The sequence below is a fragment of the Balearica regulorum genome, chromosome 1 (assembly GCF_011004875.1).
Source record: "Balearica regulorum gibbericeps isolate bBalReg1 chromosome 1, bBalReg1.pri, whole genome shotgun sequence".
Taxonomy (NCBI): domain Eukaryota; kingdom Metazoa; phylum Chordata; class Aves; order Gruiformes; family Gruidae; genus Balearica; species Balearica regulorum.
This window is the reverse complement of record NC_046184.1, coordinates 200,577,703-200,592,772: the sequence shown is the minus strand read 5'-3', so window position 1 is coordinate 200,592,772 and position 15,070 is coordinate 200,577,703. Positions and strand designations below refer to the sequence as shown.

The 15,070-nt window shown below is 39.0% G+C and overlaps 1 protein-coding gene across 1 annotated transcript in view; it reads left to right on the top strand.

Annotated features, from left to right (window-relative positions):
• DDX10 (DEAD-box helicase 10) overlaps positions 1-14,426 on the top strand; it is a 191,769-nt gene extending 177,343 nt beyond the window's left edge. Inside the window, exons 17-18 of the mRNA XM_075742273.1 lie at positions 1,550-1,683; positions 13,789-14,426. Of these exons, the coding sequence (XP_075598388.1) occupies positions 1,550-1,683; positions 13,789-13,978 (324 nt within the window). The 3' untranslated portion in view covers positions 13,979-14,426. The remainder of the gene's footprint in view (positions 1-1,549; positions 1,684-13,788) is intronic.
• Positions 14,427-15,070: the final 644 nt, after the last annotated feature.

The following is a 15,070-nucleotide window of genomic DNA, read 5'->3' as shown; positions in this document are numbered from 1 at the left end:
GAAGTAACACCTGAAGTTCCTGGTAATCGACCTGCTTTTTAGTCGGTGGTTATGTTACCTTAGGCAGTTTACAGTGCTGCTGAGTCTGACAATGCTTTTAGTGATTTTATACACCCAGCTATACAATTACCTTTACTAGCATTTCAAAATAGTCAAGAATGAAATGTGTGTTTAGTATGTTTTTCTTCTGCCTTCTAATTGCAAATCTGGCTGTTATCCCTTTCTTCTGCTTGCTTTCAGTGCACTGCAGAAGTGTCACTGAACAAGCAATACGGGAGTCCTGCAGCGGTGACTAACCTTATCAGCTCATTTCCTTTCACTCACTCTGTATGCAGATACACAAGGGACCTTTAGTATGGTTTTTGTTTGGTTTTGGATGGGTTTTGATTTATTTTTATTGTGGTGAGGTGTGTGCACTTAGATACAGTGTTCTTTTAAAACCAATGATAGATGGAAATGGTGAAAAATCAGAACAAAAATTAACTTTAAATATTTAATGATCTGAAGTTATTCATAGAATGAAGGATCATTTAAATAAGTACTGTTTTGGAAACTCAGCTGTGTGCATGTTGATTTGATATATAAACAAAAGGTAGCAATGTCTTTAATTATAGTTTCTTTGCATTTGGTTTTGCTTTTCAGCATAAATATGCATGTATCTAGGGTTCATGTTGCTTAGAAATGCCTGTAAGCTTTTTGTTTGCATTTTTATGTGCATATACAATTGCACACAATTCTGTCTACTTTTTTCGTGCCTGTCAGCAAAATTTACAAAAGTAGTACTATCAGTTCAGGACTGCATGGAGCAGAACCTGTATCTGCAAAAGCAGTCACCTTTATTATATTATCCAAGACCTTGATGGAGCAGCATCTTCTGTGCCCTCTTTGTTAAGGAATGAATTAGCGAGGCATTCCTCCACCCCGGGTACACTTGCCAACGCCAGCAGCCCATCCCCAGGTGTGCTGTGGGGACTGAGGGGTGAGTGGGTCTGGGAGGAAGCCTGAAGAACACAGATCACTTGTGGTGGATGGCTGAAGCTCCCTTAGAGCAGTTAATTAAGCTTTTTGGTTAAGCAGCATTTTGGTTTTTAAGTGCCAGGACACCTGGATGAGTTTTAAATCAGAGTATTTCATGAAATACACTTTACAGCAGTGTCCACAAGCTCATGTATCTTTGCCGGTGTGTTTCTGAGAGACAGTAAAGCTTCGTATTACTTGAACACTTGCTCTCAGATAACTGTTGATTAGTTGCTGCCCAAATCTCTCTTAGATTTGGTAGATTTAAGATAACGATATTGGGAAGGGAGAATTTGAATGTAAATCCTTGTGCTTCCTTTTTGAATAATATTTCTTCAACCTTTAACAGCCAGCCTTGGAGGAGAGCACTGATGATGGCAGAAACAATTCTGTTTTCTTGGCTATAATAGCAGTGGCCTTTGACTGCAGTTGAGGGCAATGGTTTTTGTTACAGCATCCCTATTAATGGGATTGTGGCAAGTAACATGGTCTTGTTTGCTTGTCTTGTAACTCTACGTTTGTCACCTGGCAGGTTGAAGAGGAAACAGTGGCCTTTCTTGATCACAGTGGAAGTGAAGAAGAGTTTGATCCAAGTACTCTTCCAGATCCTGATAAATACAGAGATTCTGATGAAGAGCAGGATTCAGAAAGTGAAGACAGCTATAGGTATGTACGCATCTTCCACGTTCATTTTGAAATGTTCATGTTTTTTAGAAACTGCTTTGTTTAGATGTTAGGAATTCATTTTACAGTCATCCTCTTGCTCCTGGGACTTAGTATTTAAGTTTGTTTGTGAGGTAGGTGCTGAACAGAAATCTCTGCTAAAGGCTATTATTTTATTTTGTGAAGCTGTATGAGGAAGATTTTTGAGTCAGTGTTGAAGGGATCTTGGTGAGACCGTTCCACATGCAGAAATCTTGACTAATTCCTTGGAGGTTTCCTGTGTTTCAGAAATGTATTCCTCTATTGTCACATTACAGGTTCTGTTTGAAAGGAAAAATGTTGAAGTCATTTGAGGATTTGGATGAGCCCTCTGTACCTGTGCTATATTAAATAAATTTGTGCACCATGAAACTTGATAGGTTTTATGATTCAGTGTTACTCAGACTCTTCAACACTACAAATGAAGTGGCATCTGAGTTAGAAGTAAATAGATCATAAAATTAACAATATTTAACTTTTCTTCTTAGTTAAAACCACTGTTTTTAATTATGTAATCCAGAATATGTTGTTTCTTGTAGTTTAACAGAAAAGCACAGGGTGGGGATGAGGATCTGTGGTTGATGGCAACATACTGCATTTCTTCAGCACATACTGCAGGAAGACTGAGGGATACTGCATGAAGTCTTCTGTGTTTTTTGTCGTTGGCTTCACCGCAACAAGAAGTCCATCTGTGTGTTTCTGACAAACAGCTTGTCGTGTAACAGATTCAGAAACATGGTCTTGACACTTAAATGGGAGTTTAGATCTTTATTTTGCTCTCTTCTAGATGTCTAGGTTCATAAATCTCTGGCTTTTCACATCTGTATCAGTGAAGTCCTAGTGGCTAGATTGTCCCTAGCCCTGTGTCACTGCACATTGTGGGAGCAGTATGTAGGACTGGGCATTGGGACATGGATTTAAGAACTGGATAGCCCTAAGTTAACAACCTGGTGACCATGTCCCCTGTAGCCCATTCACCATTGCCTTGATCAATAGAACTGACAAGGATGGGGGAAGTGCATTGCTTTTTCTGAACAGCAGTAAATTGCTCCTTCTTTGTGCAAAGGGGAGGAAGAGGGTAACTATAAGGCAATTCTAGTTCTTTCTGGTTTTTTCACTCCCCTAAGCTGATTCAGGATCTCCACTCTGTGTAAAATGAATGAAAAAGCTGTGTGGAACGTCAATACAGCTTCCTAAAAGCAAGCAGAAAATGATACCCATCATTCTCGAATAAGATTCTTCCAGTTTCTTCTGTATTTATGACCGCTTGACTCTGCGCATCAGCTTTTGGTGGGGGAAGCAGCATAATTTGTTAAAGAAGTTCTCTTTTAATGAAGTTTAAGATTTGGTATTTATTGGGGAGGACTATATAAGAGGAATTGTTAGTTACTTTTCACATGTTACTATAGTTGAAGTGTATCTGTCCATATTTGATAAATACATCCTCTAATGGTATTTGTATATTGCTTGTAGTGGAACCAGGTTAATAAGATGAAACTTTATTCTCAGCTTCCCCCAGGTAACATCAGTAATATGGTTAATATTGTCTTTTTAATATATGAGATTCTGATGAGTAAAACCTGGGTATAAGGCAGCGTTATGAGCTACAGGATCTTGTCAAACCCCATTTTGTTGGAAGATGCCATCTCTTGTCTAATATTAACTGTGAGACAAGGACCAGAAGAAAAGTGTATTTAGCAATTCTGCATTTACATAGGACATTAACGGAGGTGCCAAGAGAAGTATTTCAGGATACTAATGCTTCTCCATCGGGGACCATAGCAGTGCCAATTCTGTCATTTTGCCCCTGCTCAGCAAATTCTGAGCTAACTTCTGTAGTAACGCTTCGCTGCAGGCAACAAAGTAGAGAGGCAATCTTGATAGTAATTGTTAGTTTGTTTCTTGGAAGAAGTAAACCCAGGAGTTTATTGAGAAAGACTGAAGTAAAGCTTTGGTAAGTGGTTAGAGACTGAGCAACACTTGTTTATTGGTATATGTGTTGCTGATGAAGAACAGATTCTTGGAATCCGTTAAGCTGATGGACAACTGAGCTGGTGGGAAGCAGTTTCCAGCAACGGAATATAGGGAACCTAGTGTCACAACAGTACCTGTTAAATGTTTATTTTCCTCAGGCATTTCCTAAATACTGGTAAATTGTTGCATACTTCCTGTAGGAAAAAGATAGTGGTTTAGTGCTGCATTTCTTAAAGAAAATTTTGCATTATTTCAACTTGTAGTCTTAGCTAGGCTTAGCTATCTTGACAATATAATGTTTTGTAGCATAACTACTTAAATAAGTATTTTGAAAAAGATAGGGGGTCAGTCAGTTTAAAATTGGGAATTTTGTCGAGTTTACTTTCAGTATCATTAAGTAACCATTTATCTAGGGGAGATCACCTCTGTCTTTTTTATGTATTCATACATTACTTCTTGTATTGATCCCTTCCCCCGAGGTGTCAGCAAGACTCAAGATTCAGCTAAGCTTTAAGAATAAAAGTTGACAGAGATGGACAGTTTTTTGGCAGTGGTAATCAGTGCAGATTTTTTGGAATCTGTGGCTGATCTGCCCGTCCCTGAAGTCACCAGGTCTGCTCTCGAGGAGAGTTAAGACTCAAAGAAGGTCTAGGGCCTCGATCATTTCCCCTTCCTGTCAAGTAGGTTGGAAAAGAGAGAATGTACAAAAAAGGAAAACAGAAATTAAGTAATAATTTCTGATGAAGTATTTTCCTCAGCAAATCTCAAAACACTTTACATAGGAGGCCAGTATGATTTTTGTAGGCAGGAATGTTGAGTCACGTAAAAACTTGTCCTAAGATCATGGCAGTGACGCAAGTCTGGGGATAAAAATCAGGCACTCAGGAGGCCCACTGAGTTACTCATCCACTAGACAGATAGCATTCCCCTTGAAACTACAGGTAATCACATGTGGTAGCTGATTTTTTAAAATATTTTTGTTTTCAGTATGCTGGGTTTACACATGTATGTTTAATATCACATAGGCACAGTTTAATCCTTTTTGGTTTTCCATTTTATTGGTCTTGTCCTTACTTGAGTTACTTTTTCAGTGAATATTTTCCAGGAACTTTGATGTCTGCAGTATTTCACTTATCCCAAGGAGATTAGTCTTGAATGTAATTTGGACTGAAAAAAGTAACTTTGAGCACAAAAAATACACTACATATATATGACTCAACAAGAGACAGATTTTTTTTCTGCCATGTATTAAGGCTTTTAAGGTTTTAATTTAGTAAGTGTACTTTAAATGTTGTTTGGACTATGTTTGGAGGTGACATTAGAACAAAGTGCAACGTTAGAATGTTTTGCATGGTATGCTGCTATCTAGTTGCATCCGTGTATTTGAAATACAATTTAAAATCTGGGAGAGTTTTACCAATGAAATTTTGTTTTTTTAAATTATGAATTTTGCCTTGAGCCTGGCAAAGGATTACTTACCTGGAAGGTTGGATTTTATTTGGTCTTTGGAACTTAGTTATGTGTGGAAGCTAATTTGTCTAAAAATCATATTTCAGATTTTTAATAGGAGATGCCAATGCTCATCAAATAAAACACATTTTCTATTATAATTTCTTTAAGATGATAGATGGATTTAATATCTTCTATATGTTCGAAAATATAGTTAATGGACATTTAAAATCTCAACATTATTGAGTTCTTTAAAAGACAATCTTGCAAAGAAAGTGTTAAAACATAAGTTTTGCTATGATTTTGACATGCAATATTGGCACATTCTTGCCATGCAAACCCTGCTGACTTACACAGTTACAATTTTTTTGGCATTCATTGTATGACTACAAAATTACAATTTGGTTTTACTTCCTTAAGTGAAATGTTTGTATAACTCCATCATGTCCATTTAGTGCTCCTGGGGTCATAATCTGGCTGGGTCACTTATTTGGTATCAGTTTGGGGGTTTAAGCTTTCCCCGGCCAGGGGCAAGGCATTTTTGGGGTAACAAACACGTCTCAAGAACTGCCACCCCTTGAAGCTTAATCACCAGCCTCTGTCAACTTCGGGACACGGTGCTGGTCTCGGTCATTTGCCCTGACTTTTGATTGACTGTAATAATAGGAAAGGTCCTTAACTTCCACCAAGGGGATTTTTAAAGGTTTTTGTTAATTGTTCCTTCTTTACACAATTGGACTGAATACTTTCCTGCTTTTCAGTTTTGTCTGTGTTTGCTGGAGGACTAGCACAGTGGATAGTAGATGTTTTCAGCCTTTGTTAAGAAATTTGGAAAAGTGAGTCAAGTTGCTTCAAGTTCTTCTCCGACATTTCAGCTGAACAGGAGTTAACAAGGACCCAAAGAGCAGTTTCACACAGCCTAGCTAGACCTGACATTCAGAGCTTTCTAGAAGAGGCCACAGCAGTTTAGGCACTGCTCCGATGGGAAAAGTACTACAGAGAAACCTGCAAGATCAAAGACCCATTTTGAGTGTATTATCAGCAGCGATTTCCAGAAGCAGATAGCAGAGACACCTGTATCATATTATAGCTGAGGACAGGCTGGGAGTGGATTTGTCAGTCATTGCTAAGGATAGTAATTAAATTGGAGTGGTGAGAACAGCCAGGGCAGGTGTGCCAAAGGAAGAGGAGAGGGAAAAACTGTGGGATGCTCACGAAGGCAAGAGCAGTGGGCGACAACGTGCTGATAGATAGATTTGGAAGATGACAGGATCCAGAATACAATTACATTTCTAGGAGTGCCTGAAACGAGTGTGTCAAAATTAAGAGCCACTGATGGCTTCGATGTGCAGCGCAGCATGTGGCGATTAATCCTGTGCTGGCTTGGGCCAGTCTTGTCTTTACAGGCTAAATGGATTTGGCCAGGGTGTACTGGCCACGATGGTCTGTATTGTCCACAACTGCTGTGACTTCATGGTGCCAACTAGAGCTCTTCTGGGCACCATCCCTGCGTATTTTGGTGCGGTAGGACAGGCTAAGAACTGTTTCCAGTAGGCAGTGTTGATGAAGCTACATTTCTTTTAGGTGTCTGTGGGTGAAAAATGTAGTGGTCTGTTCTCTAGCTCTGAAGTCACCTTTGAGGCTCACTGTAGGTATGTCTGGAGATTTGTGAGGTGCTCTGAGCGCCCCTTAGGAGGTTTTTGTGAAAGCAGAGGCGCAACTGAAAGAGAAAGATGCAGTGCAGGAAATTAATTTTGTGCTGGAGAAAGAGGAAATCAAGACAAGCAAGAGAATTTGAATGACCAGTAAGCCTATGGGTGAAGGAAAGTGGTAGCTGAAGAGGCTGGTGGTGAACACGAGGCCATGGAGAAATGGTATTGATATTGCGTGAGGGAGGAAAGAGGTGGAGAGCATGTATGCATGAAAGGAAGAGGGAGGATGATGGGGATCTGGCGGGTCAAGAATAAAAAATACAAGAACAGGCAAGAAATCTTGCTGCCATTGGGAAGGAGGGGTTCCTGTTAAATCCACGCTCGCCTCGTGCATCTCTCTTCAGCTGTCACTGAATTGTACAATGAATTGCTCTTTGGGGCTGGGAAATATTGACCTAATGATTTTAACAAAAAGAAATCAGCTGAGAGTAGCAGACAGTGAAATCAGGCTTTGAAATTAAAAAGTACAACTCTGTTCTGTTTTATGTTTCCATAATTCAGATATTTTGCTCAAAATGTTGGATTAAAATAGAAATATGTTGGGCTACACCAGCTGCTACTTGCTTTAAGGGGAAAAATGCTTCTAAAGGGGATAATTCAAAGCAAGTATGTGAGACCTAGAGTATCTTCCTTCAACAGTCTTTAAAAATAGACCATCTGTCCATGGTTTTAAGAAGTCAAAAACATTGTTAATCCTTTCTCCCTCCTGCACAGCATTTATTTTAAATTGGGGGAGCTGTACAGATCATGAGTTCAATTTGCCTTTGAATAAAATTCCCTTCCAGCCATACCTCTACAAGCAGAGTAATTAATGACTCTAAGCATGTAATATGAGATTAATTTTTGTATATCTAGCAACATTCATCATATTTGGTTTAAGGCTATCAATGTAAATTGTTAATGAGGTGAAAAATTTAAGTGTATCGAATAGGATGGAAGAAAAGCAGTTGGATTTCTTAAATATTAATTTTGCAGTCAAATTGAGTTTCTGATATTTCTAATCCCTCAACCTCTTTAAATAATAACGTTGAAGAAGAACAAAGTTACGATTGACTTTATCATTACCTTCTTTAAATCTTTAATAGATGCTACTGATCACATTAACTTTTAGATCAGCATGGAAAAGATCTTGGACATGAGAGGAAACGAGAAATGTCTTAGTTCGGGTACTGTTTTGTTTGTGATTTTATGGCCAGTCACCAGCTGCCAGGTGTGCAAGTCAGCAATCAGTGCTGCTTGGTTGTGTACCTTGCTTTATTTATGAAAATTATGGGCAAATTGCAGTTTCTTATACCTTCTTCTTATACCAGGATGCCAATGTTGACCTGCTAAGTTTTATGCGATTCTTAATGCAGTTGGCATTGCATTGTCTTTTGAGATGATTCATCTGCAATTAGTGGTGCTCCCTCTAAGGTGTATTATTTAGGCCATATCAGTGACTTTGTGAAGGCCAGAACTTAACGTTGCGATGGCCAGAAAAGCACTGTAAGACAGGCATTGTAGGAGGTCTCTGTTTAAGCACTTGATCGTGCTGTTTAGCTGCAAAACTGGACGTTGAGACATTGGATTGCTGTTGATAGAAATGTGATATTCTTATGCCATGAAAGTCTTTATGATAGTTATACTCTAGCTCACTATATGAAATGGACCTGATGGTAGAGTTTCCTAGTGAAATCTGGTAGCTTATGCTCTACAGGTCAGACTAGATCCTTCCTGTGGTTCCTGTAAACTTGTCAGCTACATAAATTACCTTTAAAAAAAGCATCAGTGATATTTGATCCATATGAGAATCAGCCCCTCCACGATTTCAGTTTTCAGACTGGTGAATAAAGATAAGCTAAAATTGCTTTGCCCAAATACACTGGATGGAAACTCCAGCGGTCCAGGGCTGGGTCAGGTATTGCTGCTTTTTATGGTCAGCCGTGTCTGCGACATGAACGGGGAAGAAAAGTGCTGTTACAGCTTCAGGCATCTGATTGGAGTTCACTGCCACTTGTCCACTAGAGCCTTTGGAAAGTAAAGGTGACCTCAGAGCAGAAGCGAGATGCTGATGGTTAAGTGCTTTTTCGTGTCAAATCTTCCGTATACTTATATACTTATATTGTATACTTCCATATACAATAGTAAGAAATATTAAGTATACTCTCTTACTGGTGTGGTTTCCATTTACATATTTTTTCTTCTTCTTCCAGATTAAGGTGTTTCAGCTCAAAGACAGACTTGTCTTTGGCTTTTACTACTGTTACACTGGTATTTCATTACAAGTAGATTATTCATCCCTTTTCCTGCAATTTTTTTTTTTTAATAAATCTAGTTTTAGAGCTGTTTTGATTTACATCAGTGGAATGGCCAGTAAGGGAAATAACACAACACAATATATTTTCATTACCGTTTCTGTGTGCTGTAGCATTTTGACAGCAAGTAAGAAAGAAGCTGCACTGGGCTTTATGGAAGGGACTGCAGTAATTAATCTTCATTAGGATTGCTGCCATGGCCTTGTGAATTAAAATTTATTATGTGGAAAAAGGTTTGTGGCACAGCATGTTTGATTAGCAAAATGCCAATATTTATAGGAGAAATTATTCCTAACTTTTCTGAACTGTATTTATTAGCAGATTCATTCATTTTTCCTGTACATTTCTTTGGGAAAGAGCTCGTGTGCGCTATATTGCAGCCTGGAAACTTGACTCATGGCCTGAGATTCAGTGGCAAGGGTGGTTTGTTTCCAGAGCAGTGCTGGTAAATCTAGGCTCCAAAGCAAGCTCTGATAAATGTTAACTGAAGCAGAGCTTGTCTAGAGATCTCTCAGTACCACGCTGTTTAAACAGCAGCAACTTGGCTGTATGGCCACACGTTTCAAATGGCTGACTCTCAAGCACTTAAAATCTAAACCTTACAGCTCGTCAAGAGGTACCTGGAAGCCCAGAAGCAAGTTAAATGCTAACAATTAAAAGCTTTCTATTTTTTCCTGGTATCTCACCTCAAAACACACTTGTGAGATTTTTTTTTAGTAGTTAGATAAAGAGGTTCTTGATGTATAGCTATCAAATAGTTAGATCCCCTGTGTCCCAGATGGCATTCATATATGCTGGCATTTATTTAAGGGACAGGATTCATAAACTGTGCTTTGGTGTTTGAGTAATAAACATTACCTATCAAATGATAATACCTGCCTTTGTTGTTACAGCTGTGCAAACGGTGACCACAGAAATTACAGTGCCTGTTGATAAGTTGGCTGTTAGTACCTCCTCGCCTGTGTAAACACAGCCCGTCCCTGTAAATCCTTCCATCAGGCAGCTTCAGACCACGCGGGTTGTTCAGGCGGCTGAAAAACTTAATTGCACCAGATGGTAAAAGGAGGGAATTGTAATCCAGCTGCACATGCTGCTTTCTAAATGTTATAAATAGAAGACAAAAAGACACACTGGCTTTGGTTTGGATCTGAATTGTAGGGTTGCTTTCTAACTGCATTGTTCTGTTAGAAAATAGTTCACCTTAGAATAACTTTATTTTGTTTTGGCTATTTGTGAACGCCAGCTGGTAGTGCATCAGTTTGCGTGTTTGTGAGGAATAAGGGACCATTTATGTCCATGGGAAGAGAGCAATGATAAAAAGCTTGGCTCTGCAGGGTGGGCTGACAGGCTAATAGAGACCGAGGAGGAATTCATTTGACGATAACTGCAGAAGTCATCCCCGTATAGCTGCTTTCACACACTCAGCCCTTTTATATGCACATCTGAGAATTATACCTACCTATTATATCTCCCCCAAAGAGCTTTCTGTCCAAACAGCTAAGGAGAAGCTCCCAGATGGAGTATGGGATCATCCTTGGCATCACGATGCCAGACATCTCTCCTGGTGATTTTCCACCTTCCTTTTAAAATTGCCACTTTCACCCTTTGTAAAAGCTACATCTCTGACTGCTCCTCGAGAGTAGTACAGCCCCTCTCCACACCACCCGAACCACTGCTGGTAAAAATGCATCCTGCAGGAACAGGGTTGGGGGTTGGAGTAGCTGATCTTTAAATGTCCCTTCGAACCCAGCCCATTCTACGCACAGGCACTGTCTGTCTTCTGTCCACATCTCAAAATTACGAACATCTTAGTCACACCTTCCACATGACTCTCTGCTTTCCTTCCTGAGTTTCCTTTATCAAATATTGTTTTGCTTTTAATTTTTGTGCGTAATGAAAACACAAGCCTTTAGCTCTCTTCATTGTTCGGTGGCTTTGCTGCTTCCAACTGTTACACATTCCTCCTTATTCACCTCTCCAGTTTGCAGCCCAGTAGGGGTCAAATTAGTGTGAAAATACGCCTGCTAACGTGTAGATACATCTGTGGTATGCACTACTAATCGAGCACCATGATCCCTTCAGTAATAATAAGAAACAGCTTGACTCAGCATAATCTTCCCACAAAGCTTATGATGAAAATTAATCATAATTGTGTTGATGTGCTTTTGTTTGTGGGAAAAAATAGATGTCTCACAGTTCCTTCTGAATGTGTTTTATATTTAAATGTTATGCCTTACAGACATCTAGGCCTATGGGCCTCAGAAACTCCAAAAATGAATATTGAAGTCTGCTATTTCATAACTTGCGAGATTTCTGCAATTTTAATTGCTAAGATGTTTTGAACTAATGTCCTAGATGAAGCATTAGTCAATTAAGAATGCAAACTGGGCTTTAGAGTCCATTCAAATGCTGGAAGTAATCATCTCTTTTGAAACAAGCTAAAATGCTTTTACTTAATGATGTTTCAGCCTCACGCTTTTAAAGTGAACCCCCATGCTCTGTCCTGGTGAAAGCGAACACCATGAAACTCCAGCCCAAACCCACACTGGCCACTTGTAAAAGTGAGACGTCTTAGTGCTTTAGAGTATTTTCATATACTGTCAGTATAGCTTCAGCATTTATGGAATATCTTAAGCACTACAGAGAGAAATAGTATCCTTTCCCCAGAAAAGGAATAAAATGAACATTGGTAGCAAGCACTGAAAAGCCATCCCCATGTAAATGACAGCTCAAAGCCGGTAAAGTTGCTATATCCTTTGAAATGTCCCAATTTTAGGAGAAGTATTTGATGCACAGTCATCAGCTATTTATAGAATCACAGAATGGTTTGGGTTGGAAGGGACCTTTAATGATCAGCTAGTCCAACCCCCCCTCCCATGGGCAGGGACACCTCTCACTAGATCAGGTTGCTTTATTTCTTTTGGATAGGCAGGGAAGGACAATATAAAGGTAGGGTGTTTAATTTGTTTTAATTGTGGGAATGCAAGGTGTTTCTCATGGGATTTCCCTCCTCTCTGTGCTGTAATGAGTAGGCAGGAGTTGGCACCGTTATTCTAAGAAAGGTGGGATGGATGAGTGAGAGAGGCAGGTCACATCTGCAATCCAGTGCAAGGCTGTCAGATCTCATGTCGCTCCTTCGTCTCGATGGTGAGGAGCCAGAAAGCGCAGTGTGTGAGCCAGGAAGAGGAGGAAGCGTTGTGCTGCCAGTGCCTCTCAGAGAACGTTTGGGAACTTCCCGAAACCCCCATATTTAGGGGTTAATGTTCGAGTTACGCTGGTTTCCAGTGAGTGGTGAAACCAGCATTTCACAGGCTGGTAACTAGTCCTATGAATGTAAAAACAAGGTGGGCAGCTGAAGGTGGTTCGAAGTGGGCATTGGGTTCCCGTGCTGTGTTGGTTTGAAGAACAGTATTCCTCAATTTGAGCTATTTGTTATAACTGCTGTTTCTAATTGTGACATCTCTAAACAGTATTTCTGAACAAAACATTGCACAAACATTACATTTACACTTAAGCAATTATAAAAATTAAGACAATTAAAAAAATTTCTTGTTGAAACTTTTTTTTTTAAGTAAATTGAATTTTCTGGGTAGGAATTTGCCAGATTTTAATTGACAATCTGAATTTAACCATCTATTTTAGAAAAGCCTAAACTCAGTCTTTGAAGTTCCATTGTTATATTCTTTAAAATACAAACATGAAAAGCCAAGAATGCCATTTTGTTTCAGTTAACTTGTTTGGAGAGAATGGTTTGGGGTGTGAGAGGTTGCATTCTGCTTTTTTTGTTATGAATTCTACCCTGCAGCATAGGACGACCAGCTCTCTGTAACCTGGTACGTGGATATTATGCCTTAGAATTGATTTTGTTAGATTAGATTATTTTAACCTTACATAAGATGATTTATAACAAATTTTCTATGTTATGGACAAAAAACATGTGAAGATACATGAAAGCTTGGGTTTTCCTCCTGTTGCTGTCATGTGGCTATGTGATAGAAGTCGAAGTATTAAAACAGATACACAGCCGTTTCATCCAGATTGAAGGCTGCAAAAGGCAATTCAGTCAAGTCTTAAGAAAAACAGCAGAAGAAATAGGAATTCACCAGGGAAAATAACTGCGTTTGGGTTTTTCCTCTTCCTCTCATGGCAAAGAGGTGGTTAATGGCTTCCAAGGAAAGCTTCTGAAAGAAGGGGAAAGAGTGGCTTGAATGAGATGGACCCAAATCAAAGCTGTATGAAGCGTAGGATTCGCCAATGAAATGACAGTTCTCATGTTTTTATTTTTGTCGCATATTTGTTTTAGACAAGATCTTGAATGCATGTCAAGGTCAACTGACACATCACTAAATCAGTTTTGTCAAGTTGTCTGTCACTCTATAAGGCAGCAAATATTAGATAAGACTGATAGCGATATCTTGATATACTGTAATCAATTAAGAGAGCAGAACAGCCACCACCGCCTCGGCCCGAAAGCAGATTTAGACATTCAGAGTTCATGGGCTTCTATTGCTTCACTCTTCTGAATTGTAATTTTGTTTGCTCTTATCTTGACATAAATTTGCCTTGTTTAAAAGGAATTGTTTGATTACATGATGATATTGATTACCACAGCTGTTAAAAAGACTGATTTGTTTCTGCAGTGAACTTGAGGAGAAAAGTGGAAGAAAGAAAAGAAGCCGTAGCAACAGTACTGCAGCAGAAGAAATGCCACTGAAAAGAAAGAAGGCGAAATTCAGCCAAGAGGAGGACCCCTATTTGCCATTAGATACCGGGCTTTCTCTGGCAGAGGATGAAGAGCTTGTACTACATCTGCTCAAAAGTCACAGCTAATTATTTTTCTGCACGTTTTCTTTTCTTGGACATCTCCACAATTTTGTCAGTAGTCTACACAAAATGAATTTGGCATCTGGGCAGCTGGGTACCAGTGGATGTAGATAAATGATGTCCGTGTGCAATGGGATTGTCTTAGATTGGCTCATAGATTATAGACAATATTTAGTTTGATTTATAAGGCTTTCTAAATGAACTCTGCAACCTAAATCCCCAGATGTCATTTTGCAGTAACACATTCATAATTTAAAATCTCCCAAGTTTTGAAGCAATTATCTTTTTTATTTTAATCTTGCTTTAAATAAAAACAGGTTGCTCCTTTCTAAAGAAGAAATGCTGTTGGCAGCTGAAATCTCATTACTTATAAGTAAAATGCATTTTTTCTTCTGTGTATCTTGCACATACTTTAAAAATATTTTAATAAAAATTTTTGAAGCCTTGGTGTAAACTTTTGGTGTCTCTTTCAGTTTTGTTATGAAAATATTTATTTATCCTCCAGTTATAATTTCTGTTATGATTCTGTCACTGACGTTAGGCAATTTGGAAAACCACTTTTAGAAGCTAAAACTTTGAATCTTGCATTTGAATATCATCTGAATGAGAACACAGTGATGCCACAAAAAAGTAGAGCATAACACTGCCTGATAAAATCGGTTACAAGGTAGATTTTGTGGCAGACTTAGAACTGGAAGTGAGCTACTTTTTTTGTTATGACCAAAGTGAAGAAAAGTGATTTATTTTTGAGCCTATTTTCAGGTTTCATCCCATCAAGCCATGGTTGGTTGTTGCAGATTTTGTGCATGCTTACCCATAACTGCTGCACCTTGATGAACAGCAACAAGACGTATGCTATGTGAGTCCTTTCCTGGAGAGAAGCAGCAGGCATTCTCTCTGAAGCAAAACAAAATATTAATACAACACCAAATTCTTAGTTATTTAAGTAGATTTTCTTCTCTTGCTTGTACCCATGACACCTTGCCAGCTATAAGCCAAACTTACTGTCGTCTTGCTTGCATTCTTGACCACTCCCTCAAGAATATTGGTGCATCGTTCAGAAGAAAGCATGGTAAACTCTTGCAGGCAATATGGAAA